At 42.7% G+C, this 27,594-nt stretch overlaps 2 protein-coding genes across 2 annotated transcripts in view; one reads left to right on the top strand and one right to left on the bottom strand.

The window, feature by feature from the left end:
- Positions 1 to 14,602, bottom strand: part of ZNF654 (zinc finger protein 654) — a 59,502-nt gene extending 44,900 nt beyond the window's left edge. The window contains exon 1 of the mRNA XM_024208620.3: positions 14,466 to 14,602. Within this exon, the coding sequence (XP_024064388.2) occupies positions 14,466 to 14,597 (132 nt within the window). The 5' untranslated portion in view covers positions 14,598 to 14,602. The remainder of the gene's footprint in view (positions 1 to 14,465) is intronic.
- Positions 14,603 to 15,139: 537 nt separating this feature from the next.
- Positions 15,140 to 17,250, top strand: LOC112112638 (CGG triplet repeat-binding protein 1). Its single transcript, XM_024208623.2, has 2 exons — positions 15,140 to 15,249; positions 16,666 to 17,250. Exon 2 carries the CDS (start codon positions 16,685 to 16,687, stop codon positions 17,186 to 17,188), a length of 504 nt encoding a protein of 167 aa, XP_024064391.2. The 5' UTR covers positions 15,140 to 15,249; positions 16,666 to 16,684; the 3' UTR covers positions 17,189 to 17,250.
- Positions 17,251 to 27,594: the final 10,344 nt, after the last annotated feature.

Below are 27,594 nucleotides of genomic sequence, written 5' to 3'. Positions count from 1 at the left end.
TTCCCTCTGCATCACCTTGCCAATTGGCATTAAGAGCTCTTGGGTAACAATTTTTAACAGTGATTTAAGATGTTAATTTGAGGAAAAATCTTAACTTGTTAAAGTGTATGCAAGCTAATTCTAATAAATCAAATGCCAGATCATTTCCTGCCCTGCTTCCAATGTGAAAAGCTGCAGGAGGGAACACTTTCCACAGGAATCGAACTACAAGGATTCCTTTACAGAAAGGATTCCTGCCATAAAGGCTGAGCAGCTTGCCCCCAGCCTTGGCGTCCTGTGTAAAGGCCTTAGACTCTCATGCTGGCCCTGTACTCTTGGCAGCATGGCTCCATACAATATTACTACTAGGTGTTTCAAGATAATTGGTAATAAGAATAAATTCCAGTAACCAATAAATAGCAATAGGTGGACAAAGACTATCATCCACAATAGTATTCTCATTTACTCGTGTTTACAATTACTTTTTTCCATGACAGTGTACTTCAAATTATAATGGAAAATTTAAAATTTGATTTACTTTATTTTTACAGCCTAAATTAAAAATATAGTTCAATTTCTATTACAAATTTTCACCTACCACTGTGCTGCTGTCTTCAGGAATTAAGAAAAAGAATATTGCCAACATTCTGACTCAGCAGGCATAAGAGGTCAAGTTCTGCTCCTAATTACACTAGCCTAAAGGCGAAGGGAAGGGGAAGAGACTGACAGGCCAAGCCCCTCACCATGGTGGGGGGGCACAGCCCTGACTCCAGTGGCCGCAGCGAGGGGCACACAGCTCCTGCTCCAGAGCTGGCCCAGCTGCGGGACAGGGGTGTGCGGTCCCCACTTCGGCCCCTGCCAAGCCCCGGTTGCAGTGGGGGGGGGGGCACACGGCTCTGGGAAGTCGCAACGGGGGCTTGCAGCCCCAGCTGCAACCCTTGGTGAAAGCAGCGGGGCTAGGGCACATGGCCCCCGCCAAGCCCGGGATGCGGTGGGTCTGGGGCACACGGCCACCGCCAAGCCTGGCACATGACGAGTCCCGGCCCTGGCTGCAACCCCCCAGATGAAACAGCGGGGCTGGTGCTGCAGGGTCCTGGTTCCACCCAGCCCATTGCTGGGCAGGGGCACAGTCCCACCGCCTCCTCCTGAAGCCCTAGAAGTCAGGGATCTCCGTTAAAGTCACGGAATCCGTGACTGCCATGACCTCCGTGACTAAATCGTAGCCTTAAACATAAGTAACAGTTATGTAGAAACATTTGCTTCAGACAAAATATATTAATGCACTATTCAAGTTAAATCATGTTGCAATTGTCACCATCAATATATTATGTTTAACAGGGTATTTTTCATTCTTTTGAGAACAAATCCTGTTATAGCAGAGATATATTTTGCAAACTGTTTTTCAAAGAAGCAATTAAAAAAATACAATGAAAGCAGTCTTCTTAGAGCATCTAGTTTTAACATAACCTAGCTTAAAATTGTCTGAAAGCCAACTGATACTTCCTTTGCATATAGGATATACTTTTGTAAAAGACTGGGTAATCCTTATTTAATGGGTAATCCTTCTTTACATACAGAATACATAATTGTACTTTAACTGGAAAGTTATCAATATCTGACTTAAAAATAAATAAAACAAAAGTAGATTTCCCCCCATAAGGTGAGTATAATTTGTTTTCACATGCTAGCATTAAATATCAGCTGTTTTAGCAGCACCAAAAATGTTGTACTTGTTGAGAGTTTACGTAATTTAATTTAAAACCCATAATTTGTCAGCACCTCTATCAAAAAGCTAAATCCTAGAATTTTACACCTATAACATCTGGTTAATTAATATTAAAATATTTTACACTAATAACTTATGTTAATGTCCTAATGAATCGTCATTACCACAGCTCCCGCTAAACTGTGCAAGCATGTACTTATGCACCTTGCTGGAATGTACTACACACTGACTAGTGAGGGTTACCACACAAAAACTCTTTCAGCAGGAGACATCTACTTTGTAGCTGGGGAGGAGTCGGCTTTGGGGCTCATTTTCCTCCCATGCCAGCAGCCACTGCTGTACCTGGCCAGGAAGAGGATGCTGGTTCTCCCACTCAAAGAGATGCAGCTCCCTTCCTCCGGCACCCACTGCTACACTTCCTGGCTGAGGGAAAAAGGGGTGAGTTGTAGACACAGGAGTGATTATCGAAGGCTTGATTAGCCCCTTCCTACCAGAGCTTGTGGGAAAAGGAGAAAAGATTCAAGCTTCACCTGTTCCATAAGCTTGTGGGATAGTAAATAAAGAGTGAAGATCCCAGTGCCACCACTGTAGAACAGAAGAGGAAAGAGAAAATCCTAGCACATAGAAACATAGAATATCAGGGTTGGAAGGGACCTCAGGTCGTCATCTAGTCCAGCCCCCTGCTCAAAGCAGGACCAAGCCCCAGACAGATTTTTGACCCAGATCCCTAAATGGCCCCCTGGAAGATTGAACTCACAACCCTGGGTTTAGTAGGCCAGTGCTCAAACCACTGTAGTGTATTTTTTGTCAAATCCCCCCTTCCCTCCCCCCCAACTGCCCACCAGCTCCCCACACAGATAGTAAGGTGACCTTATTTCCCTAAACTGAAAAGGGGACAAGTGGGGCTGGCGCGAGCTGGTGTTGCAACTCCCCCTCCCAGGGAAGAGGAATGGCTATGGGCTGGGATCTGGCAGCAAAGTAAGGTGTGAGTACTTCTGAGTCAGAGCCAAGAGGTGAAGCTATTGGACTATGATCCAGCTAGCGGTGCGATGCCCCTTTGGGAGCTGGGATAGCAAAGGGGCAGGAAGGAAGCTCCAGGTAGCAGGAGGGAACAAGGAGACTTCAGATATCAGCCGTAGGTAGATGGGGGGAGGCCAGGATGTGGCAGAAGCTGTCTGGAGGAAGACTAAGGAAGGAAAGAGACTGGTTGGGGTTGGTGGGAGGGACTGGAGAGGGCTCTGGGGACTGGCTCCAAAGGACGGGGGACTGGAGAGCACATGAGGACAGGGTGGGAGACTCCAGGGACCACTCCAGGGAAAGCAGACAAGAGTTTGAATGAGGTCCTGGACAGCACTGCCCTCAGATTGAGCTGAAGAGTGAGCACATGACACCCCATTATTCCCTGACTGGAGGGGCAGGGTGTAGTGAAGACACATTAGGCTGCCTGTGGGGGAGGTGTGTGTGGAGACATCCCACTGCAAACATTGCTGCTCGCCCCTCCCCCCATCACTGTGCTGCTGCCAGTGGGGCTGGGGTTGCACAAACAGCTGCCCAGGGACACACCATGCCCCACAGCCCCACCCAGCAGGGGGTGGAAGCCCTGCTCTAGGGAGCAGGGACAGCCCCGGCTCGGCTTCAGCCCACATGGCCCACTGGAAAACATCTGGGGGTCCAGATCTGGCCTGTAGTCCACCTATTGACTACTCCTGTCCTAGCAACTTCCCGTCTCCTAGCACACACAAGAGCAATAAGAATGCAGACTCACTAGGGCCTGGTCCACACTACAAAGTTAGGTCGATGAAAGCTGCCTATGGTCAACCTAACTCTGTACGCATCTATACTAAAATATAGCTCCCACCAAAGTAACTTGCCCACTACACCAATGTAACTCCACCTCTGGGAGAGGCATAGCACTTAAGTCAACGTAATCAGGTAGACACTGTGTTGTTTACATCAACTATTGCTGCCTTTCAGAAACCATCCCACAAAGTCCCACACTAGCAGTTAAATCCGTGCAAGCACTCCTTGTGAGGACACACACCACCAACACAAGGAGCGTAGCGTATACACATAAAACCAATTAATTTACTGCAATGGCTGTATGCTGACATAACTTAGCTTGAATTAATTTTGTAGTGTAGACTTAGCCTAAGACTGGAGGAAGGACAAACACTAGTTTAATTGGGAGTGGGAGTAGCCAATTACCAGATTTTGGGGGGGAGGGGGGGCGACGTCAGGGGACGGGACGGTACAGGGTCATCAGCAGTTAACTGACTTGGGGATAGGCATAAAGCAAAAGTGAAATAGAGGGTTAGGAGAGACAGTATAAAGTAATTGAAGGGGAAAATACTAAACAAGGAAAAGATGAGTGGGCATGAACGTGGGAGAATACACAAGGATAGAAGAATTCAATTCAGGGGAGGGTAAATAGGAACAAGTAAAACAAGTGAATAATTTGGTAATATGAATGGGAAGAATTAAGGGCTTATGCCCACAAGTATTAAACATCTCCTGCATAATGTTTAGAAATCAGTAGTGACTACAATTAGGCTGGTTTTCTGGAAGAAGTCCCAACAAAACAGCAAACCAAACAAACTGTGCACCAATGTGGTTCACAGTAATTTTATTTTTTCATATTAACAGTGATTTGCACAAGATTTGCAAGTATCTGAGCAAGGAGCCCGGAGTTCTACTACACCAAGTTTCCATTTGTAAAATGCTTGTTTTTCCATTTGTAAAATGGGGCTGCTAATTTACACCCAAATAGTCATTGTTACATAAAGTGCTTATATGAAAAAGGTTTGTAATGGACATTTTCATACAATCTTTAAAAGTGGCGACAAATCTAAGTTTAGAAGGCGTAAGATTTTCTAAAATTTAAGACCAAAAGAAACAATTTAAACAAAAAAAATCCCATGACAATTTTAAATACACCCTTGTAATGCTTGACACTCATGCAGCACTAAAAAAATGGAATGTTTATTATAAGTGAAATGAACTTCATTCCTTTTTACTGACCAACCTGAGAAAAATGCAGTAAGTATGTAAAGTGCAGTGACAGGTTAAATGAATTTTTAAATTCCATCAGCTTCCAATAATCCAAGATGTTACACACAAGTTTATTTGCAACATATGATTTGCCCTTAATAGGTCTGAAACAACTGTATTAGATCAATTCAAAAATAAAATTCAATAATACTTATTCTGAAATTTGCAAAATTAGCTTCTATTGGACTTCTGCATATGAAACAGCCCGAGAATCAGGCCCTACACAAAAAGAAAAGCATGTTAACAGTGGCTATAAGAACTTGGATAGATTTTGTATTATCAGATATTGATACATAATTGATACAAGGGCTGTAACATACATTCTGAGGCCTTAGGAACTACCTTTTTACTATGTGAGAGGGTTAAGATGCAGAGTAATGCATAGGGATTGAGCTCTGCAACTCCGTATAACATTAGTGAGATTTCAGTGGTTAAATTCCTATGCACAACTTTGAAAAAAATATATTAGGTATGAGACTGATGAGGGCCCCAAAAAACATGAAGGTAACCAGGGGTTGACATAACCCATTACACAAAGTATCAGGGGGTAGCCATGTTAGTCTATATCCACAAAAACAACAAGGAGTTCAGTGGCACCTTACCCACAAAAGCTTATGCCCAAATAAATCTGTTAGTCTTTAAGGTGCCACTGGACTCCTGGTTGCCATTACACTAATTTTTTTTTTTCATGTTTAGAAAGTGAAAACACTGTTGAGTCTTACTCTCTAGTTTAAACTGAACACTTTTTAAAAAAAGTTGTATTTAATAGAATGGTAATAAATGATTTACCAAAAACAAAAACAACTCAAACATTCAGAAACATTCACATTTTTCCTACCTTAAGGACATATCCAATGTCTTTGTATCTAAATTCCATATGAAAATGAGGCACACACTCAAAACAGATATAGATAAAAACTATATTTAAGACACTACCTTAGCCATTTTATTTCCTGTGAAAAATGCAACAGGTTACAATATTTTGGCCTAAATGCTTACCAAATTATCTTTTTAATTCCTAGCCTTTTATTTTTAAATTAGAAGCACTGACCAAGTTTTTCCAGTATTGTCTTAAAAGCTTTTATAAACAGTATTTTAAAAATTGCTCCCTGGCTAAAACATTTATTAAACCATTTCAGCAAGTAAGTTTTCACTACTAAATTATCATCTGAGAACAGAAAACCATCATAGACATGCTGGCATCTGCAAAAACAAAACAGAACCAAACTGTGGTGCAAATGGTGTCACCTCTCTCTATGCAGGGCTGTAAATTGATCCACAGTAGAGGACAGCAGGTAATGTTCAGTCCTTACACTCCTTTGCTATTTAAGACCAGTATCATTTAGTAATTATTTTAATGAGTTTTGAGCAACATTTTAAATAAAATTTAGTATATTTACACAACCATATAGACAACTATATAAACCCAATCACAAAATATTAGCTATGGTGAACATGAATTTAAGTTATTAACATATATGCTGTAAACTGATCTACAGAGCTCCCTTTAACCAAGTCATTAAATAATAAAGGAGATTTCCACAAGTATTTCTTAGGAAGATAGAAAGTACTCTTCTCAAATTTATGCACATTAAGTGACCTAAAAAATAAAAATAAAAAAATCAAGTCACAGCAGTGTTGAGTAACAAAAACGTTACTATGCACTCAGGGGGGCTTACTCACTACACTGATAATGCATATCGTGATATTGTTTTCACCAGAATTGCAGTGAACTGTCATGATATTTCCATTTTTATGTGCTTCCACAGTTTACCATTAAAATTTGTTTTCAAAGCAGCTAACATTGGAAATACTTTCTTTTGACAGGACAACATCCATAAACACACTTATAACCCTCTAGAGTGTTGCCTTAACCTTCTACTTTAGCCTATAATTTGCCTGGAGCCACCATTCACTGTTTTGCACCCAGAGGTAACAACTTCCAAATGAAAAGAATAAAAACAGAAGTCCTTGAAAACAAACCATGTGTTAATGACTTCAAATTTTGTATGCACTATTACCAGTTTTTGTCAAGCTCTTTCAGATACTCAGTTAAAAAGATGCTATTGAAGGGCCATGTATAAAATATCAAGACGACTATTTCACAGAGGTGGTCACTTGCAGCTAGTACTGGTATGCATAAGTTTTTAGTTAAAGATCTTTAATTTTACACAGTAAGAAAGTTTGAATTAGCTCTTCTATGAAGAAAGCATACTGTATTGACATCAAGAACAAAAACAGCAATCTAGGGCACAAAAAATAGTCTAGAAGCAATCCTCTGCAAGTAATCCATTGCGATAAAGGAGTGGTCCTAAATGAACAGTGAAAGTAACAAGAGTGTTTAGGTCCTTGTATATATGTTTATTGTTTTATGTTACTAAATACATTCTACAGAGCTTGAAGAGTTAGTTGTGCACTCCCTTGTTTTCTACCAATTTGGTAAATAAGCACAAACATGTACAAAAAGATATATGGTATAGATCGATGTATTTTAATACAGATTTAATGGACGTGGGTGAGTACTGCAATAAGTCATGCCAGAGTATGACATAATAGGGTACTAGTGCAGGCTACCTAATAGGCTGTCTTGGGTACACTGTGAGGCACAAGACTGAATGCCTTCAGCCACCCAAGAAATGCAGCAATTGCCTACTAATACACAATCTGGATGGCTGACTGCTATTGAAATATGTATGGCTCATTCACTTCACATTTAATTTATTTTTTCAAAAGCTTTTTTAACATTTGTGTGTAGGTTTAAGCAACACATCACCACCCTATAAAAAGTACTTCAGAGTGAAAGAATAAGAGAAATTAGCAGGGAAATTATATATACTGTCTCTCTACTATTCTATTATTTTCCTAACCTTTTATTTTAAAGTTTCCTTGGACTTTTTTTTTTTTTTAAATACCTATTCACTACCACCAGAAGCCCATTTACCTTTTCAGCAGCAAGTGTTAACTTGCTTTCTTTTATAAATTTAAGTCCCCAGGTCTGCAGCCATCTCCACCTACCCAGAGTCTTTGCACCATGAAGAGCCCCTTGCAGAATCATGACCTACATGTGAAATATTAAGCATCTATACTTTACCTTTCACCCTAGAAAGTCTGGCACAAGTGGCTGAAATGGCTACATACTGCTTCAGAAAAAACACTGTCAGAAAATGAGACAATGTAAAACTGTCACTTACTACCTCAGCCTCCTATTGCCTCCCACCCACACAAACTGTGCTGGTTTTGTCTTTCCCCAATATTCCCCACCTCCATTCCACATAATGGGATCAGATATTTTGTGAGGAGGTTTCTTCTGATAAGATCCCAGCTGCAAACTATTGCATGCTGGTGCACATCTATGACACCAGGAAAAAAAATTAAGCCAATTGTCGTTTTAGAGCAGGGGTCAGCAACCTACGGCACGCGTGCTAAAGTTGGCACGCAAGCCGATTTTTCCTGGCACACGGCGTGGGCTGAGCCGCTCAGCCCCGCCGCCACTCTGGAGTTCCTGCTGCCAGCTGCAGGCTCCTGCGGGACCCGCCGTGGGTCCAACTCAGCACCTGCTGCTGGCCTGCGGGGAAGGAACCCCAGGCTGGCAGCGGGCTGAGACCCCGGCTGGCAGGAGCCGCCGATGAAAACCCCAGAGCGGGGTCGGGCTGAGCCGCTCAGCCCGCACCGCTCTGGAGTTCCCGCTGCTGGTCCCACTCAGCACCCGCTGCCGGCCTGGGTGAAGAAACCCCAGGCTGGCAGCGGGCTGAGACCTCAGCTGGCAGGAGCTGGGGGCAGAAACCCCAGAGTGGCGGCAGGCCGAGCCAGTCGCTGCTCTGGGGTTCTGGCTGCTGGCCCCTCGCCAGCAGGGGTCTCTACCGCGCAGCTCCATTCACCTTGCTTCCGGTTGGAGGCTCTCTTGCAGACAGGGTCCAGGCCTCCAGCCCTGCTCAGGCCTACAAGCCACCTACTCCACTCACCTCAACTGCCAATCTTGGTTTCCAGCCCTTGCTCAGCCTGCTTTCAGGCCTGGAGACCAACAGCAGGCCACCCTGGGCTCTGCTCCTGGCCTTGGATCAGTCCTCTTCAGTCTCCCTGCTGTGGCCCCTGTCCCCAGCCTGGGACAGTGAGGGTTGCACACCAGGCAAGAGGGGGTGCAGGTCAGCACCCCATCTTAAAATTGCTTATCTTAGACCACACTGCCTTGGACCTTGTGCCTGCCTTCTATTGCCATTTTTTTTCCCCACTGAGAGTTGAAGGGAACATTTGACAAAATGGCAGCTCCTAAGAAAGCGAAGCTAGATGTCCGATCATTTCAGCCTGCTTGGACAGATTCATTTGGATTTATTGAAAAGAAGGACCGTGCTATTTGTGCTTTCTGTTATGAAGGTGTTTGTCGCACATCAAGTGTTCAACGACATTTTGAAACGAAGCATGAGAAAACCTCTTGATGAAGCAGACAAGACTGAAATCAAAAAGGCAGTAGCAGCCTATGAAAAGCAAAGCACTGTTTTTAAAAGCTTAAGTGTAAGTAAAAATCAAGCTACAGAAGGAAGTTACAAGATTGCACAGTGCATTGCAAAAAACGGAAAGCCATTTACAGATGGGGAATATATAAAAAGTTTTTCTCAGCAGTTCAGAGATTTTGTTCAATGATTTGCCAAATAAAGATACAATCATATCTAGAATAAAAGAACTGCCCATCTCTGCCAGAACAGTTGAGAGACGCATAAGTGAAATGGCAGAAAACACTGAGGAAAAGCAGACGACTGCATTGAAAGACACAGCAGTGTTTAGTGTTGCAGTTGATGAGAGCGTGGATATAAACGACGTTCCACGTTTGGCAACTGTTGCAAGATACTGTGCTTCCGATGAAATCCAAGAGGATCTTTGTTGCCTAAAACCCTGCATGGCATAACAAAGGGGGAAGATATACTGGAAAGTTTTGTAAACCATTTTGAAGAACGAGGAGTTGACATCATAAAAATATTTTGTGTGACAACAGATGGTGCTCCTGCCATGGTTGGAAAACAGAAGGGATTTGTAAAGTTACTTGAAGATCAAATTGGCCATCCGACAGTCAAATTTCACTGTATCATCCATCAAGAAAACCTGTGTGCAAAAATTTCTAATTCAGAGCTTAATAATGTGATGAATACAGTGGTGCGAAGTGTGAATTTCCTTGTTGCTCGATCTGCTTTGACTCACAGACAATTTCAAGCACTGCTAGAAGAGATGGACAGTGCTTATAACGACATCCCACTTCACAGCAACATTTGGTGGCTAAGTCGTGGCAAGGTTTTGGTGCGCTTTGTAAACTGTTTTGTGGCAATCAAGGCCTTTTTGTCGGAAAAAGAACAAAACTACCCCGAACTAGATGATGACAAATGGCTGTGTAAGCTCATGTTCCTAACTGATCTCACTGCTCACCTGAACGAACTCAACCTCTGTCTCCAGGGTGCAGGGCAAACAGTTCTGGATCTTTATGAAGCCTGGAAAGCATTTGTTGTGAAACTAGCAGTTTTTTCTAGGGATATTCAAACTTCTACTTTCCGCTACTTCCAACACATAAAAGAGCTATCGACACGTTGCACTGTCAGTGTTGATGAGATTGGAAAGTACATGCAAGAACTGGAATCAGAATTTTCTGACAGATTTCAAGATTTCCAACGATTTGGCCCAATGCTTTCTTTTCTAATTAAACCAGAAAAGTTCAACGAAAGCGACTTGGATTTGTCTGTATTTCAGTGGATGGGTGTTGAAGATTTCGAAATGCAACTCATTCAGTTAAAAAGCTCAGAATTGTGGATATCAAAGTTTGTGGATTTGCGGAGCGCACTTGAAGCTATCGAGAGAGATCATGGGGCCTCTATTCTGACCTGCTGGACGTCCCTGCCAGTGAAATTTAACTGTTTGAAGAAAATTGCATTTGTAATGCTTTCAGCATTTGGATCCACATACCTGTGTGAACAGGTATTTTCACACATGAAATCTGTCCTCTGTCCCTCTCGGAGCCGGTTAACAACTGATCACTCAGAAGCCTGTGTGCAGCTTAAAGTATCCAAATACGTGCCAGACATTGGAAAACTCAGCAAGGAAAAGCAAGGGCAAGGATCACACTAAACTGATAAAATCTGCATTTTAATTTAATTTTAAATAAAGCTTCTGAAACATTTTGAAAACCTTGTTTACTTTACATATAACAGTAGTTTGGTTATATATTATAGACTTATAGAGAGACCTTCTAAAAAGCGTTAAAATGTATTACCGGCACGCAAAGCCTTAAATTAGAGTGTATAAATGAAGATTCGGCACACCATTGCTGAAAGGTTGCCGACCCGTTTTAGAGAATCCATGTACACCACCACACTAATCTGTTCTGACCCTATTAAAATGTAGGCACACCTATCTAGAAAAGCACTATTTGATATACAATATACAACAGAGATATTGTCATAACTGCCTATTCAACCACTATCTTAAATTGAAATTCCAATACAATAAAGCACACTTCAACAGAGTAAGGGGTCCTCCTGTTCAAATACATGGTACCTCTTTATAACATATCCCAACCATAAAAAACATCTGTGTACACATTTCTCAGATTGCGTAGCGGGATTATACCTGGACCAGCAATAATAAATTTGGTGATGCTGATTTATACCATTGTCCATATTAACTTACAACCTAGTTATTTTAACAGTTTACTTGCTATTTTGGAAAGGAACAAATCGCTTCCTTTAGGCAGTTCAACCTCATAGCATCTTTTCTAAGCAATTACCCACACAACTGCTTCTTCTCTTTGACCAAGGAACAGGAATATAGTGATGTTAATTAAATTCCACACTACTTAAGAACTTTAGAAAGGAGAAGTACAAGCTTTTTTATTGGTACAAAAGGGAGGGAGGCGGGTAGGAGGTTGTGAAGTGGCCTGTCTCTTGGTCCAACTAAATCAGCACAAAGCTCAGATCAGGAGCCTAGAATGTTGCGATGGGTTCTGAACTGAGTGAAGAGAAGATATTGTTTAGAGAAGGAAGAAAATATCTAAATGAGAAAAGGAATGCCAAAGTAAATAGCATTTAGTAGCAAGATGGAATGTTTTTGACTTAGTTTTAAAAGGAGACAACAAATTGAGACAGAATTATAAGTCATTGGGATCTAGAAAAGTAGTAACAGGAAAACAATACATCTGTGTCATCATTCTATATTAGTGAGCAGTTCTGCTGCTTGCAGACTGAGGTTGAGGGCTTTTTGCACCACTGCAAACCTCACTATAGATGTTCTGCATTTAATATAGGGCTTGTATCTATGCAACTTAATCTGTTTCCAAACTATGATAAATCATAGCTGCAAACCCTGCTTTACACAGCTGCAGCTCCTCTATGTTGGGAGTCTGGAATAATGCAGCTACACTGGTATAGAAATCCCTTATGCCAGTGGTTTTCAAACTTCTTCGGCTGTGTAACCCTTTCCAAATAACGTAGTCCGCCTTGTATCCCCATGTGAGATATGTAATGACCCTAATCATGATTGGATTGCCAAGTCTTATTAAATAAAATGTGTTGTCCATCAGTATAGGATTTTTTTTTGCATATTTCTTGACAAGAGCTCACATATCCCAGTGTGAAAACCACTGCCTTATGCTGACAAGCCTTGAGACTCAAGGATACTTTCACAAGACTCCAAGGATTATGCCTTGAATAAGCACACAAATGTGCATTTACTGTTCATCTGGCCAACATTAAAAATCCGATAGAATGAAAACAAATTTTACTGACACTCACTTTTATTTGGATTATTGAAAATTTGTATACTGACTGAAGAAAACTGCATCCTTCACACACTCAAAATTAGCACCCACCTCTACTCTTCAAACAGAAGAGTAAGAGGGTGGAAAAGTTTTGTTAAAATCTCTAGCCAACAAGACTGCAGCAAAACCCAACTGTTTGGGGATTTAAAACACTGTATTGCTAATAAAACGGATTATACATTTTTGTATCCAAGTTCCCTCTCTGGTCTTGGCCTCTTCCTGTTGCCTATTAATTAATTCATCTCCATATGGGTGGTGGTGGGATTAGCATATACAACTATCACCTCACCAGCACCTCTTCCTGAGGCAAAAGGGTGCATTACAAAACAAGTTTCACTGGAAAGATTTAAAGCAAAACCCCTATCCTTGGATAAAGAAGTATACCATTCCCTGTCAAAATTAACAAAACCCATCAATTTCAAAGTCACAACTTCTGTCTGAATATTTTTGCCTACTATTGTCGCAAGCAACCATTAAATTATAACTGAAATATTTGACAGATTTTTCAGTTTGTACTTTTGACATTGTGTAATGGCAGTTTATGTTTATATGAGTGTCTCACAACAAAGGGGAAAAGGAATGTTTGAACAACAGAAATGGAGCTGTAAAACCACTACCAAACTATTTTCAACTCATTTGTTATTTTTTATTTATACTACCATAGCGCACAGCACTCTCAGTCATAGACCAAGACCCTGCCGTGCTAGCCTCTGTGCAAACACAGAACAAATGGGCAGGCCCTGAACCAAAGAGCTTAGTCTAAATCTCAATACACTCAATGTCAAGTTAGTGCCCCATTCAACGAAATAACAGGAAAGCAAATTACTGAAAACACAAAATATCTGGCATTCTGGCAATATCTGTTGAGAAAATATGGTACTTTGGTAAACGACCCCCCCCCCCCAAAAAATCTCCTGGAGCTGTATGTCAGAAGTTTAGAAATGAAATAAATTCACAGAAATTTTCTAGGCCAGATTCTAGATAGCTAGCTGGGTGGCACTTAAATGGGACAATGCTTCCTCAGTTGTACTGCCTGGTGTCCAATTAAACCATACAGGAAAAACTACCTGCAGTTTTCTGGTTAGCTAGTCAGGAACCCACTTCAAGATCAATGTCGGAGGCAATCCAACCATTATGAAAGGCGTTAAGAAGAGGACCCTGGTAGTACGCGAGGAGAAACGCTACATGTAGACGGGTGTTTCCTATTGACGGTCAGTGTCAGAAATCTCCCCGCCGCCTCCAAACACCCCCAGTCACACAAAAGCCACACAACCTGTTTGGCCCCCAGCGCAGGAGAAAACAACCACCCAGCACGTGCTGCCATTTCTCGGGCTGGGGGTGTGTGTGTGGGGTACCAACGCCTAACCTGGGGTGGCTGTACAGCCCCCCCCCCCCCCCGGTGGCCCGCCCCCCCACCCCCGCCCCCCCCCGCCCCCCCCCCCCCCCCCCCCCCCACCCACCCCCGCCTGTCCCAGGCCTCACTTCCCCAGCGTAGACACACCCGAGCCCGAGCCCCGGCCAGCCCTCGAGCGCCCAGCGCTCCCCTCCGACCCCACCCGTGATACCGGGGAAGGCCGCGGGGGGAATCCGGCAGCCGGGGGAGGAGGCCGCACACAGGGCGGGGAGAGGGGCCGCTCCCAGCCACCGCCGGACACCGCCAGGGCTCGGATCCAAACGGGGCTCCGGTGACGGGCAGAGGCCCCAGACCGACCCCTCGGAAGGGGGAGGGCGAGACTGCGCTCCCCGCTCTGGGGACGAGACGACACCCGCCGGACGGGGCCCCTCCCCCTTCGCGGGCCCGAGGGAGGAACCGAACCGCCCTCCCCCCACCCGTGGGAACCGAACAGGCCCCAAGAAACCAGACACCCCCCAGGCTTGGGGGAGGGGCGAGGAGCGGCCCGCAGGCGGGGCGGGGCTCACCTGGCAGAAGCGGCGGCAGTAATACTGGCTACTGAGCGCGGGCGAGACCCCGGCGAGGATACGCGGCCCCGCGATGGCCTCCAGCTCCTCTCCGAGCCGCTCCGACTCTTGGTCGCTCTCGTCTTCCGCCATGCTGCTCCGGCCACCCTGCGCGTACCGAGCCCCCCTCCCCCGCCCCGACACACCGGATGGCCCGCCTCCTCGCCAACTACCTCACATCCGGCACCTCCCACCGGCCGCGATCTCACGGGCTACTGAACGTGCCAATCATCTGCTAACGGTGGGGCGGGAGGAAGAGCAGCCAACGATCTCTCATCCTTAACTCCTCTCTTCGCCCTGTCTCGGATCGCCTGCGTTTGATTGGATGAAAACTATCTTTATTACTTCGGTTCTGCCTTGTGATTGGTAAGAAGTGAAGTCAATCAATTTCAGTCCATTTTTTCCTACATATGATTGGGTTTTATAGCCGTCCATCATAGTGAGTATTTCCCCTCCTCCAGATTGGACGAAAGAGCTCTCAACCATAAGATTTTTCCCGCCCCCAACTTTGTAATTGGACGGAAGCTTTGCTCATCTTTTTACAATCTAGCAAGGCGACCAGTCCCTCACATCTTTCTTTAGGTTAACAGCTCACTGATTGGAGCAGACGTTGCTAGGTTGCCAAGTCCCGCCTACCGCGGCTGGTTGGGTGGGTAAATCGCTGTAGCCGCAGGTTGTGCAGGGCCCGCTCGCCAGGGGGCGGAGATCGGGGGCTGCCCGGCCGGGCCCCGTCCGCCCTGCGGCGGTAAGATGGGACAGGGGGGGGGGGGGGGGGGAGCGCTGCGCTCTTGGCCCTGCGCGGGGAGCCGGGATCGGCACCGCCTCCGGCCTGGCTGGGGGAGCTCGCGGCTGGGCGGGTAACGGTGCCGGGGGGCGGGGAGATAGACGGGGGGTGGGGGGGTTGCAGTCCGGGGTGATAGGTCTGCTGCAGGGGCAGGATGGGCGGGTTCCGGTGGGTGGGTGTTAGCGAGAACCGGACATCATCGCTCTAACAACCCCTGTTCCAGTTTCTCCTCCCTCCCCAGACGCCGGCTGTACGCTGCTTTTGTAACAGCAAACGCGTGATTTTGAAGGGTTTAGGCCGAACAGAGGTAACATCTGTGCATTCATCTCAGAGATACCTCACCTCATACTTGAAAAACCTAGGCCCCGCTTTTGCAATGTGATGGATGCAGGGCGTCTATTGATTTCAGTGCGGCCCTGTCAGAGCACAAGGCGTTGCCTGTTCCTTTCTAATGCTATGATCAGTAGGGCTTTCCGTTGCTAATTGCTTAAAACGCAACCCAGATTCTACTTTAAATACATACATATTTGGGATATGAGCAGATAAGGGGTGGATATTCTCAAATCAGTTCTGACAAAGGGTCAAGTGTTTCCATTAGCAATATTTGGCAATGTCCTGTTAATACTACATACTTTGAGAAGTGTGTATCTCCTGGAATAAACTGTATTGATTCGAAGGAGGTAAACAGAATGAAGCAATGTTTACTCTCAAAACAGCACTTAGGCATCAAAGTGCAATGTTTGTCTAATAAAAGTAGTTGGGAAGAAGCTACATTTCTTGAACAGTAAAAATCTCTTCTTAAAGTACACATCTAATTTCCAGTGATGAGCAGTTTTAATTTATTTCGAACTGGGTCGTGTCCATTCTGCAGCTATAGAAACTTTTGAACATTTTACCCTAGTTCATGAGAAATTTCTGCCTCAACAGAAACCTTTTCACCATGACATGAGGCTACACATCCTTCCATTCATGTAATTTTGTCTCAGCTCCTGGAAATTTGTCTGTTGTTTAAGATAAATACCATGTCAGCCAGTTGGTGTAAAAATTTTAAAATAGATAGCTGTAGGGCCTTGTGTCTCCCACAGGCTGTTCAAGGTGACTTATTAACCAAACAAATCTGAATCATAAGTAAAACTCTGGATTCCCCAGACTACTGTGAGATAGTTGAATGGGATATCTAAATTATTTTGAAGTTTTTATATGTAGTTTCTTAAGTACACTTCTCTCACATTGTCTTCCTGGTGGTCATATCTAGCATGTACAATATTTTGCACAGTTATGTCTAAAGTGAATAAAATACATCTAGATATATACATGTGGAGCCTAGGACACTTGACTTACATGAATCTGATATGTGTTTCTCTTGTTTTTTAAAAGAAGCTTAGTGAAAACAACAATGGAGCGATTTGGAGTGAAAGCTTCTCCTTCCCATAACCGTTCTAAGACAGCTTTGTACGTGACCCCTCAGGATCGTGTAACCGAGTTTGGGAGTGAACTGCATGAAGATGGAGGGAAATTGTTCTGTACTTCCTGCAATATGGTCCTGAATCACGTTCGCAAATCTGCAATCAATGACCATCTCAAGTCTAAAACTCATACAAAGCGGAAGGCAGAGTTTGAAGAGCAGAGTGTCAGAAAGAAGCCGAGGGCTCTGACTGCTTCTCTCCAATGCAACAGTGCTACTCAGACAGAGAAAATCACTGTCATCCAGGACTTTGTGAAGATGTGCTTGGAAGCTAACATCCCACTTGAGAAAGCTGACCATCCATCAGTGCGAGCTTTCCTGTCTCGTCATGTGAAGAATGGTAGTTCCATTCCGCAGTCAGATCAGTTAAGGAAAATGTACCTGCCTGATGGATATGAGAATGAGAACCAACTCCTCAGTAGGGAAGACTGTTGAGAAGATGACTATTTTGGGGATGGCATATTAAAGTTACATATTGATGGTGTGGTTTATTTTTATATTCATGCATACACTGTTATATATTGGTTTTACAGTTTATTTTGTATTACTGTAGAAATGACAATCTATCACCAAAATTAATGATGTGCCACAGACTCTTGATAACCGTACTGTAGAGTTTATATCCACTGTGATTCAGAACTCATTTTCAAGATAGGGAACATCTACGTAAAGGCCAACCATAACTGTGACATTAACAAACACTCACTTGTGCATGGAGGACTTTCCATGCCAACTCAATCACCAACATGTCATCTTCATTACACAAGAAAGGACCAAACAGTAGGAATTACTTTACTACATCAGACATATTGACCATCTTTGTTCAGTATTGTGTCTCTGTCAATGATCAGGAATAAGTCCTGTATTGTTAGCGTGCAAAAAGTCATATAATGGCCAGTTACATAATAACCTGCCCACAGAAGCAAATTCTAACCACTGGTAGAGGTTGACTTATGCCTTGCATCATGGGGACTTACATCCTTTTAAAAAACTCTTTTATCCTATCTAATGTAACTCTGGATGTTCTCGTCTATCTAAATACCTAATTATGGCTTCACTTTTCTCTTAAAGCAGGGAGTTCAATAGGTTTGTTACACATTGCATAAAAGAAAAAGCAGTTTCTTATCTCCGTTTTAAATTCACTGTCTTGCAGTTTCAATGTGTCTCCTTATAGTAAGCTGAGAGACTAGTGTCTTTGAGCAAGGTGCCTTGTGCAGCTGCTGGCCTATGAAACACATGCCTGGTCACAGTCCCTAATAATATAGTTTGCTGTGTGTTTTCCTAGCATGACAGCAGAACATCTTCTTTTCAATCTGTTAGCTATAAACCAGAACCCAGTTGGAACTGATCAGGACACGGGAGTAGCAGTTCAAGAGTCCTACTTGAGTATGGGGTCACTTAAGCTCTTGCACTCATACCCTTTTCCTGGGTCTTGTGCTTGTCGCAGACTAAGTGACCTAAATGTGTTTTTAAAACAGTTAATGTTGATGACAAATAGTTCATGTAGTGTAGCTATGAGGTAAGTGTACCGAAAAGGATGCAACGGTAGAATAAGTGTTACCTGGGTTACAGTTCCTTTTCCAAGCCAGTGCCATATTCACTGGATCATAAAAGAAGTGACTTACTGTATATCAGTAATGTGTGTTTCTTTCTCTAAATTGTGTAATTCTCAACCCTTTTCACATCTTTTTGGGGGAGTTGAGTATTATGCCTAAATTAAGTATGGTGGTAGCCCACTCAACTTTAGTGTCCAAGAAAGCTCTTGGGTGAGGAGAGAGAATATTGTGCAGAGGCAAGTAACACAACTGCCTTTTCTGCCTGCCTCCTCTGGGCTGTGATTCTGTGAGGTGCTGAGCATCTCCTAGGCAGTGCAGCATGCCTTCCACTCACCATAAGTGTGCTGTCTCTCAGGTTTAGCTCCTCCTATTTTGCTGCTTTTTCCCTTTCTTGGTTTTCACTAACTATATTTCTCATTTTTCTTCATTTTGCCCATTTCATTTTAGGGTGCTGACAGTAGCATTAACTAATAGTGCTTACAGGTGGAGTTGTAGAGGGACACAGACTAGCCTGCTATTAATTTGGTTGGTTTCTGCAGTTCTCGGTGGTGTAAAATACACATCAGCTTGAAGAGAGGAAACAGTTTAATGCTGACTATTTTTATGCAATCTTCAAGAACTTGTCAGATGAATGGCTCAAAGTGTATTCACACAATTTAATCATTTCTTTCTTGCAACTGGTTGCCTGCTGTGCGAGGTGTATTTGTATAGACACAGCAAACTAAATGAATAGTATGCAGGCAAATTGTTGCACCGGTGCTGAGCCCCATTGAAGCCAGTGAGGCTCGACACAGTTAGAGCAGTCTGCCCATTCAATATCAATTGCTGGTTTAGGACTTCAGATAGAAATAGTAGTGGAAATCTTTCTCTTGATCTTGGATGTCTCAATTTGCCTTCACAAGTGTGACTAGCTATGAGATGTGCTTAGGATCATGCATTGCGTAGGGCTGGTACTGTTTCATATAAATCCTCTTAAGACACATGAGTATAAGTTACCACTGCCAATAGCCTTTTCTATCTTAAAAAATTGTGTTCTTCCATGACAGCTCCTCTTCTTGTTTCAGTGGAGTCATGCTATCTGCACTTCATTAATCAAAGTTAGATATCTTTGAATTAGTTTTGTACTCCATCCGTACAGTTATATTAGGGTTGAATCACAAAGGGAAAACAGTTGTGAGTATTGAGAAAACAGCTTGAGTATGAATTTTTGAAATCAGTCTTCCATTAAAACAAAAAAGTGCTATTTTAGGTACTAGTTTGAGATGACTAATTCTGGCCTTGATGTTTTTTAATAATTTTACAGGCTATTGTTGATATTAAAGTCGCTTTACAAAAGACCTAAACAGAAATGTTTTTCTCTGCTCTCTACTATCAAACTAATAAACCCTCTTCAAAAAGCTATGCTAGCATTATGGTTAAGCATGTTGGTACACAGACTAATGAAACAAAACAGAACAAAAAAGGCCGCTTCACTCTTGTGTTAGAAGAAATAAAAAATGATAGACAACTTTGGTAAATAAATTATGTTGTTTTTCAAGTATCTAAGGAGATTACTACAAATAATGGAAAATAAAGCATTAGTAATATGATTAAGATACACTTGATGTCAGCCTTTTAAAACACTATATTTATCTATATAAAGTGATAAAAATCTGTGGTCTAAAATTAGACTTCAATTATATCAATTTACAAGTTTGATGTAATTCTTCACAGGCTTTCTAGAATACTTCAGTGCCAATTTTTCTTTTTTAATCTAAAGTCAGTGCTAGCAGCACAGCCCTTGTAACAAACCTTAGGGTTTTCCAGATATCTTGGTGTCATTAAGGTTTCACAAATAATGTCCCAAATAATAATTGAAATACAGCAGGTGTTATGAAAAGAATAAATAGACATGTTAAATACAAGGCACATACTGTCTATATGAGATAATGGGGGCTGTATAGTGAAACCTTTCTTGAGCTTCACTAGCTGTACTAGTGGAAAAATGATAATTTTTCTCTCTTGAAACTTTGTTTCAGAAATACCAGACATCAGTTTGTTATGGCAAGTGTTCATAAACAAAATATTAAAAATACAAATGGCATTCCAGGCAAATTTGAGTCGAGAAAAAGTAAGTGTGACAGGCACGTGGTGAGTTAATTTATTCTGTTTCTTATGTAATTCTAAACATAATCCAAAATGCCTGTGACACACTTGTTTTCTTTTAAAATTAGAAATGCGTCCCATGCAAAATCCCAGAAAACCCCGGCAACTTTGTCATGGTCAGATTTTGCCCTTGTCTAATTACACTTGATTTTGGGGGAAATTTTCAATCAAAATTTCATCTCTAACTTTCATAAATAATAGACTGTATCCTAGGATTTCAGTACACCTCTACCTCGATATAACGCTGTCCTCGGGAGCCAAAAAATCTTACCGCGTTATAGGTGAAACCACGTTGTATCGAACTTGCTTTGATCCGCCGGAGTTCGCAGCCCTGCCCCCCCCCCCGGAGCACTGCTTTACCGCGTTATATCCGAATTCGTGTTATATCGAGGTAGAGGTGTATTTAATGAAATAGTTTATTTAAAAATGCCGTGGGTTTTCCTTACTTTTACAAGAAATCTGCATTATTTTTCCAAATGCTTCCTGCAGAGAGAGCTCTTAGTCAATGGGGTGGGGTGGTAGAAACTTCTAGTTTTCAATTACCTCTAATATGGTAGAGTTAGGGGCCTGCTGCAAATGGCTTTGCCACTATTAAAATATTTGCTGGTTATGGTTTTTGGTTTTTTTAACCTTGTAAATAAGCTAGATTAACTAATTGGCATCTGGACACTACTTTGAAATGCATTTTTAAAAGCCAGTTTTCAGAGTAAGAAGGTGGGCAAAAACAACATTCCATGTTTCACAGTCGTTTGTGAGTTTATGCACCAGGTTTATTGTAGTTTGTTCAGGCAGTTTGTGTGTCACCAGGACACAAACAATTCAAGTTCTTGATTTTTTTTTTTTTTTTAAGCTCTAATTATTTTAAAAGCATTTAGAAATCTCTAATTTGGCTGGTCATTAGTTCATAGGAATCATGAAACATTTTGCATAGTTGGTGAGAGACTGGTTTTCAATTAAAAGAGAGACTTGGTTCTGTAAAGTGTTGGACATTCTCATGACAGAAAAACTCATTAGCCTGAAAAGGATTATTTTAGTCTGGGTTTATTTTATTTTATTTTTGTACTGCTTCTATGGAACTGAACAGTGAAGCACTCCAGCCCTGGTTGTTTGATACCATATTGACCTAGTTTTCAGAGCGTCTCTGGAAGTCTGGCAGTGAGATATAGTCCTTGTTTATTGTGTTCACTTTGTACTCATTGCTAACTTTTATTTGCTCGAGCATGTAACCTGAGCACTCATTGTCTGTGTAAAATTTTAAAGTTGTGTGTTGAATTCAATAAATGTTTTAAGCAAGAAAAAAAGTTTACATTACCAGCTGTTTGAATGCACCATCTTGAGTCACAGAAAGCTTGAAGTGATTACTAAAGAGGCCCTCCTAGGCCTGTGTTTAAAACTGAAGATTTTATACTAAGTCAAAATGGCATGGAAAGAGTTGTTTCACAACAAGTTGATGTTCAAGGAGGAAGGACATCCCAGTGATTAGGGTGCTAGCCTAGGAATGGAATTGGATCCAGGTCTGCCAAAAGTCACCTAGTCTCTCCATGCCTCAGTCTGCAGGTGTAACATGGTGATAATGGGTGTTTTGAGGATAACTATATTAAAGATTAAGAGGTGCTCAGATATTATGGTAATAGGCCATAGATATAGTCCTTTCGTTCTGTAAACAAACACATTTATGTATAAACTGCATTATCTTATAATACTTACATTTCTTCATTTGTAATGCTATTTATAAAATTATAAAGATAAATATAGAACAAACAAGAATCACTAGATATATAAATATGTCTGGGGATGAATAAAATATTCAGAAGTTGCTGCAGTTCAGTGTCAAGGAAAGGCAGTGGCCTGTCTCTGGAATCCTGAAAGAGGATGGCACAGAGGCTGGAACTGTTACTGACAATAAAGGACATCGTCATGTGGCAACCCTTTTGCAGATCCCCCACTATAAGAATCTCACGATTTGCTACATAATCCCACGACTGTTCTAATGCAGTTTAACTATTTGAGTGCCTATGCAAGGACCCATGAATCAGATGTTTCATCCATGTTTATAAAAAGTCCTACATCCCCGTTATCATCATAGTGTAGGCCTGGTAAGAACAAGTATTGTGCATTGGCTGAAGCAGACCACTTCTGGACTAACCCAGGAAATGTTATTTTAATTAGCCTATGTTCTGTTTCATCTGGTGATAAATGGAAAGATTTCTATATTTTGTACCAGTTTTTCATAATGTAATTAAAATAAAAGCAAAGTTAAAATTACAAAAGAATGCTTTAAGAGCAAATACTTATAATACTAAATAATATGTAGTCCTGCCATTAATGCAGGGGACTGGACTAGATGACCTCTTGAGGTCCCTTCCAGTCCTATGATTCTATGAAAGCCATTCCATAATGTGGGATTACAGGCTGGTGGTTATACCAGAGGAGGTGAGCTTGCGCATGCTGATGCATACTTTAAGGCTGGTTTTTATAGTGGTTCAAAAAATTACAACTATTGCAGTTTTGCTGGGTGATAAAATTGCAGCAAAACAATAATACAATGCAAATAAAACAAACTGCAATATAAAAAAGGAAACCAAAAACAGTGGAAGGTAGGCCTGGCTTGACATACGTAACGACATGGGTGAGGTCTCATTTCTTAGGAGAAAGGATTAGGGAGGTAACTGAATCAGCAGCCTGGAAACAGAATGGCTTTGCTAATTAGGATACGTTAATGGGTCGGTAAGCTAAGAGACAGAATGTCTGTACTAGCTAAGATAAGGGAAGACACTCAAGGAAGCATTTATAATAGACAAGATAAGCCTAGAACACAAGATGAGGTACAGAGAAAGTTGTGCATGGACAGTGCTTCTATTGAGCATGCTATAACAGGGACTGGTTCCTACAAAGTAACCAAGCCAATCCCTAAGTGTGTATGATGTAAGTATGATGTGTATGATCCCTAAGTAACCAAGCCAATTCCTAAGATGCTATGTATATGCAATGTAGTGTGTAAATGTACATAAAGGAAGAGGTTTCCTGTGTATCTTTAGATGTATGGATTGCCCTATACCCACCCCCTACGCTTGAGTCTGATCAACTCAGCATAGCTTTGCTGTATGCCAAATAAAGATATCTGAGTGATGAAGTCTGGATCGAACTGACTTCTTGGAAAGGCGAGTGGAAAGAGGTGTTGGCGAGAATCCCAACATATAGGTTCCTCCTCCTACTGTCAGAAGCAGTCCCTGAAGCATCACCTCCATCTCAACTGAACACTGAGTGAGTTAAGTCTAAATTCCTGAATTTAGGTCTGTTATAAACGTTAAAAATAGTGTGCAGTGTAGTGGGGGAGGGATAGCTCAGTGGTTTGAGCACTGGCCTGCTAAACCCAGGGTTATGAGTTCAATCCTTGAGGGGGCCATTTAGGGAACTGGGGTAAAAATCTGTCTGGGGATTGGCCCTACTCTGAGCAGGGGGTTGGACTAGATGACCTATTGAGGTCCCTTCCAACCCTGATATTCTATGTCAGTCCCAGGATATTAGAGAGACAAGGGGTGAGGCAGTATCTTTTACTGGACCAACTTCTGCCTTACTTACCTTGTCTCTCTGATATCCTGGGACTGACCTGGCTACAACTACACTGCATACCACAATACAGAAGTTGGGTCAATAAAAGATATTACCTCACCTACCTTGTCTCATTAAAAATAGTAATTAGACAAGATGAAGAATAAAGATCCACAATCATAAGTATCTCCAGGCAAGTGATATGTGTACTCCTGGCACCTCAGAAGTAGCGACCTACCAAAGAACATGTAACTCCATGTGGAAAAGATTTGTGATCTGGGGCAATTTGGTTCCTCACATGTCCTGCCAAAAGCTGCTCATACCTTCATGACCCAAGTCTACTAAAGATTAACTTCATCCACTCGTAAATTGAGCAGATATTTCAGCCAATCATGAACTAATCAAAGATAGGTTAGTGCCTCATCAGCCCCTCCTGCTGCCTTTAAAACATATGTCAAAATATATGCAGTAAATATCCTTAAATCAAACTCTAATATGTTTTCAAATAGCATTTTTCTTACTTTGCCTATCTGTAAATTTCTGTTGTTATCAATGGAAATATTTTGTGTCAGTTTGTGTGTGTATGGTGAAACTGATGTTTACTGACATTTGCCAACAAAAATCTAATCCTTCCATGCCTATATATAATCTTTTTCATCCCTGTCTAACAACACTAATTTCATTTTCATGGTGATCCTTCACCCTTATTCAATTACACGCTTCATATTACTCTTTTTCTCTCTAATGTATGCATTTTAAATAAACCATCTCAGAACTAGCGTACTACATATTAAACTAGAAATATTTACCACCTTTTGGAGATGGATGCTACTGAAGAAGAACTTATTCTTTTTCTTTGAGTAATGTCCCTATGGGTGCTCCACTGTAGGTGGGGCACTCCGCCTGCGTCTGGGTTCGGAGATCTTCATCAGCAGTGCCTGTTGGACCGCACATGCTCACCTCCCAGTCTCATGCCATGAGTGGGACATAGATATAGCACTGTGCGGTCTGACCACCCTCCCGGTTTCTTCTCTACTGCCTTTGGTCTGGGACGGAATCTGCAGCAGAGCCTGTTTCTCCTTTTGACCTGTTAGATAGTTCCTTACCTGTTAGTTTTAGTGTAGTTTAATAGTCACTTCTTCCTTTCTTGTCCTCTCCCTGAATAAAAAAAAAAATGTTTTCCCGTTTCCATTAGTTTATAGCTTAGGTTTTCGTTTTCCCACTTCCTGCCTTTCCTGACCAGGAAGCTTTTCCCCTCATCCTTATGCCCAGATTGCCTGGGTTTAAGAGGAGCATTTCCTGCCAGGATGCCTTCCTGGTAATTGATGGTCACCTACAATGCATTCTCTGCCTGGGAGAGGGACACCTCCTGCAAAGGTGTACTCATTGCCACAATCTGACTCCCAGGGCCAGAAAAGACCGGGACATTTGGCTATGACTTCTCTGCGTGGAGAAATCACTCTGTGCAGCATTGGACCCTGGCCTGGACACTTCCCCTGCACAGCTCTCACACGCCGCTAGGTCATCCACTGAACCTCATTCACTGCATCCTTCTAAAAGAAAATCTTCTCTTTCCTGAGCTGATGGGAAGAAACGGGCTCCCTCATCTCCCTCTAAGGCACCGCCTGCCAGAACGCCATCCCCTGCGAGATCAATTGCCCCAACATCTTCCGAGAGGGCACATAGCTCCAGGGACTGTCTGAGTACCTCTGGTGCCAGAGCTAGGTAAAGGTCTAAAGACCCTTACTAGGCAGACCTACAGCTGTCAGCACCATCTCTTGGCACTGGAGACTGAAACATGAGACCTTCAAGAACGGTGCCAACCGCCCGACCAGACCAACTTTAGGCACTACGGCACCGACACCGACAGCTCTACCAATGCTGACATCCATTTCAGCACGAAACAAGTCCTCAGCACTGAGAAAGTCCTACACCCCAAGCGAGTCTTCAACTCCATCTGCTGGCTGCTCAAGAGAATGCACCTCTCCCTCAGCACCGATACATGTGAGATGCTGATGATGCTCCTCCCTCCTCTCCAAGAGTTCAGATACCCCAAAGATATACTTGTATCTGATATGCCTGAGTCACCACTACTCAGACACGACCTCCTCCACTTCTGTCCTCCTCTCCGGAATGACACCATTCTTCCTTTTCCCTTCTGAAGATGGCACTGTCCTTCCCCAGCGATGCAGAGATGGAGGAGTACTACATTACACCCTCATACATGGGACTGGCACAAAAGTCATCCTCTACAGAGTCTCACTATCCACAATTCTAAATATCCAATTATGAGACTCTCATGAACAAATACAATTATCTGAACTATTCTAAAATACAGACTTTCCTACCAAGACCTTCCTCAGGACAAAAAAGAGCAACTCTAGGCCCTCGTGTCTGAAGGACACCTCTCGGCCTGTACAGTTTTACAAGGCTCTTTGGACTCTGTGGATACTGCTGCCCATTCCATCACAATTGCTGTAGTCATGAGAGGAGTGTCATGGCTGCACCTCTTTGGCCTTACTAAGGAGGTATAAACCACCGTTGAGAACCTACTCTTTGAAGGTCCCAAATTATTTGTGGAGCGTACGGATGAATCTCCACACTCCCTTAAGGACTCTCAAGCAACTCTCCGCTCTCTCAGTATTTACACACCACTGCCAAAGAGATGCCTGGGGAAATACCAACTTCCCTCATGACCCTGACCACCGCAATACACTCTCCAGTGACACTACGATACTCAACACCGTTGACAGAAGCCCCCTACCAAGTGCAGATATACGACTGCTCAAGGGGCTACCTCTCATGCACGTTCGACCAAACAACAATTTTGAAGGGGTGGTTGAGGCCCCGAAAAGCCTCATCCTGTTCCAGTCACAACAACCATCTCTGACATCCCAGCAGTCTGGCGACAGTCCAGTATCTTTCTTTCCATCATGGCAGCTAATTACCTCGGACAAGTGGGTCCTAGAGATCATCAAGGAAGGATACTCCCTCTCTTTCCCAGTCCCCCTTCAGAGTCCCTTCTTACAAACCCGTACTATGAGAATATATAAATCACCTTCTGCAACTGGGAGCCATAAAGCCAGTCCCATCCCAGCACAGAGGGAAGGGTTTGTACTCCCATTATTTATTTATCACAATACACCTTGCCCACATATGGTTCCTCTGATTCATCATGGGGATTGATCTCTCTCAATACAAAGTACTGCCCTTCGGAGTCTCGACAGCCCCTCATGTGTGTTCTATGTCCTTAAGGTAGTGGCTGCCTACCTATGCAAAGAGGGCATTGTCATCTTTCCATACTTAGATGACTGTCTCCTCAAGGCCACATCCAAAACCGATGCCCTTTATGCCATCCAAATGACAATGGATCTTTTCTTGAGCCTCAGCCTTCGTGTAAACCTAGAGAAATCTACACTAACAACTGTGCAACATGGGAGTTTATAGTTGATTTTGTATTCAAGGAGAGAATCTGCCCTCAGGTCTTAGCCAGGACATGTTTCCAGCTTGTACGGGGAGATTTTGGCAAACCAGTAAAGTTCTTGAAACCACTATGGCTTATTGCTAAAAGCAGCCTAGTCAGCAGTC

The sequence above is a fragment of the Terrapene carolina genome, unplaced genomic scaffold, assembly GCF_002925995.2.
Source record: "Terrapene carolina triunguis isolate 2854851 unplaced genomic scaffold, T_m_triunguis-2.0 Scaffold558, whole genome shotgun sequence".
Classification (NCBI taxonomy): Eukaryota; Metazoa; Chordata; order Testudines; family Emydidae; genus Terrapene; species Terrapene triunguis.
Note: the sequence above shows the minus strand (reverse complement) of the source record. Positions and strands in the feature narration are given on the sequence as shown.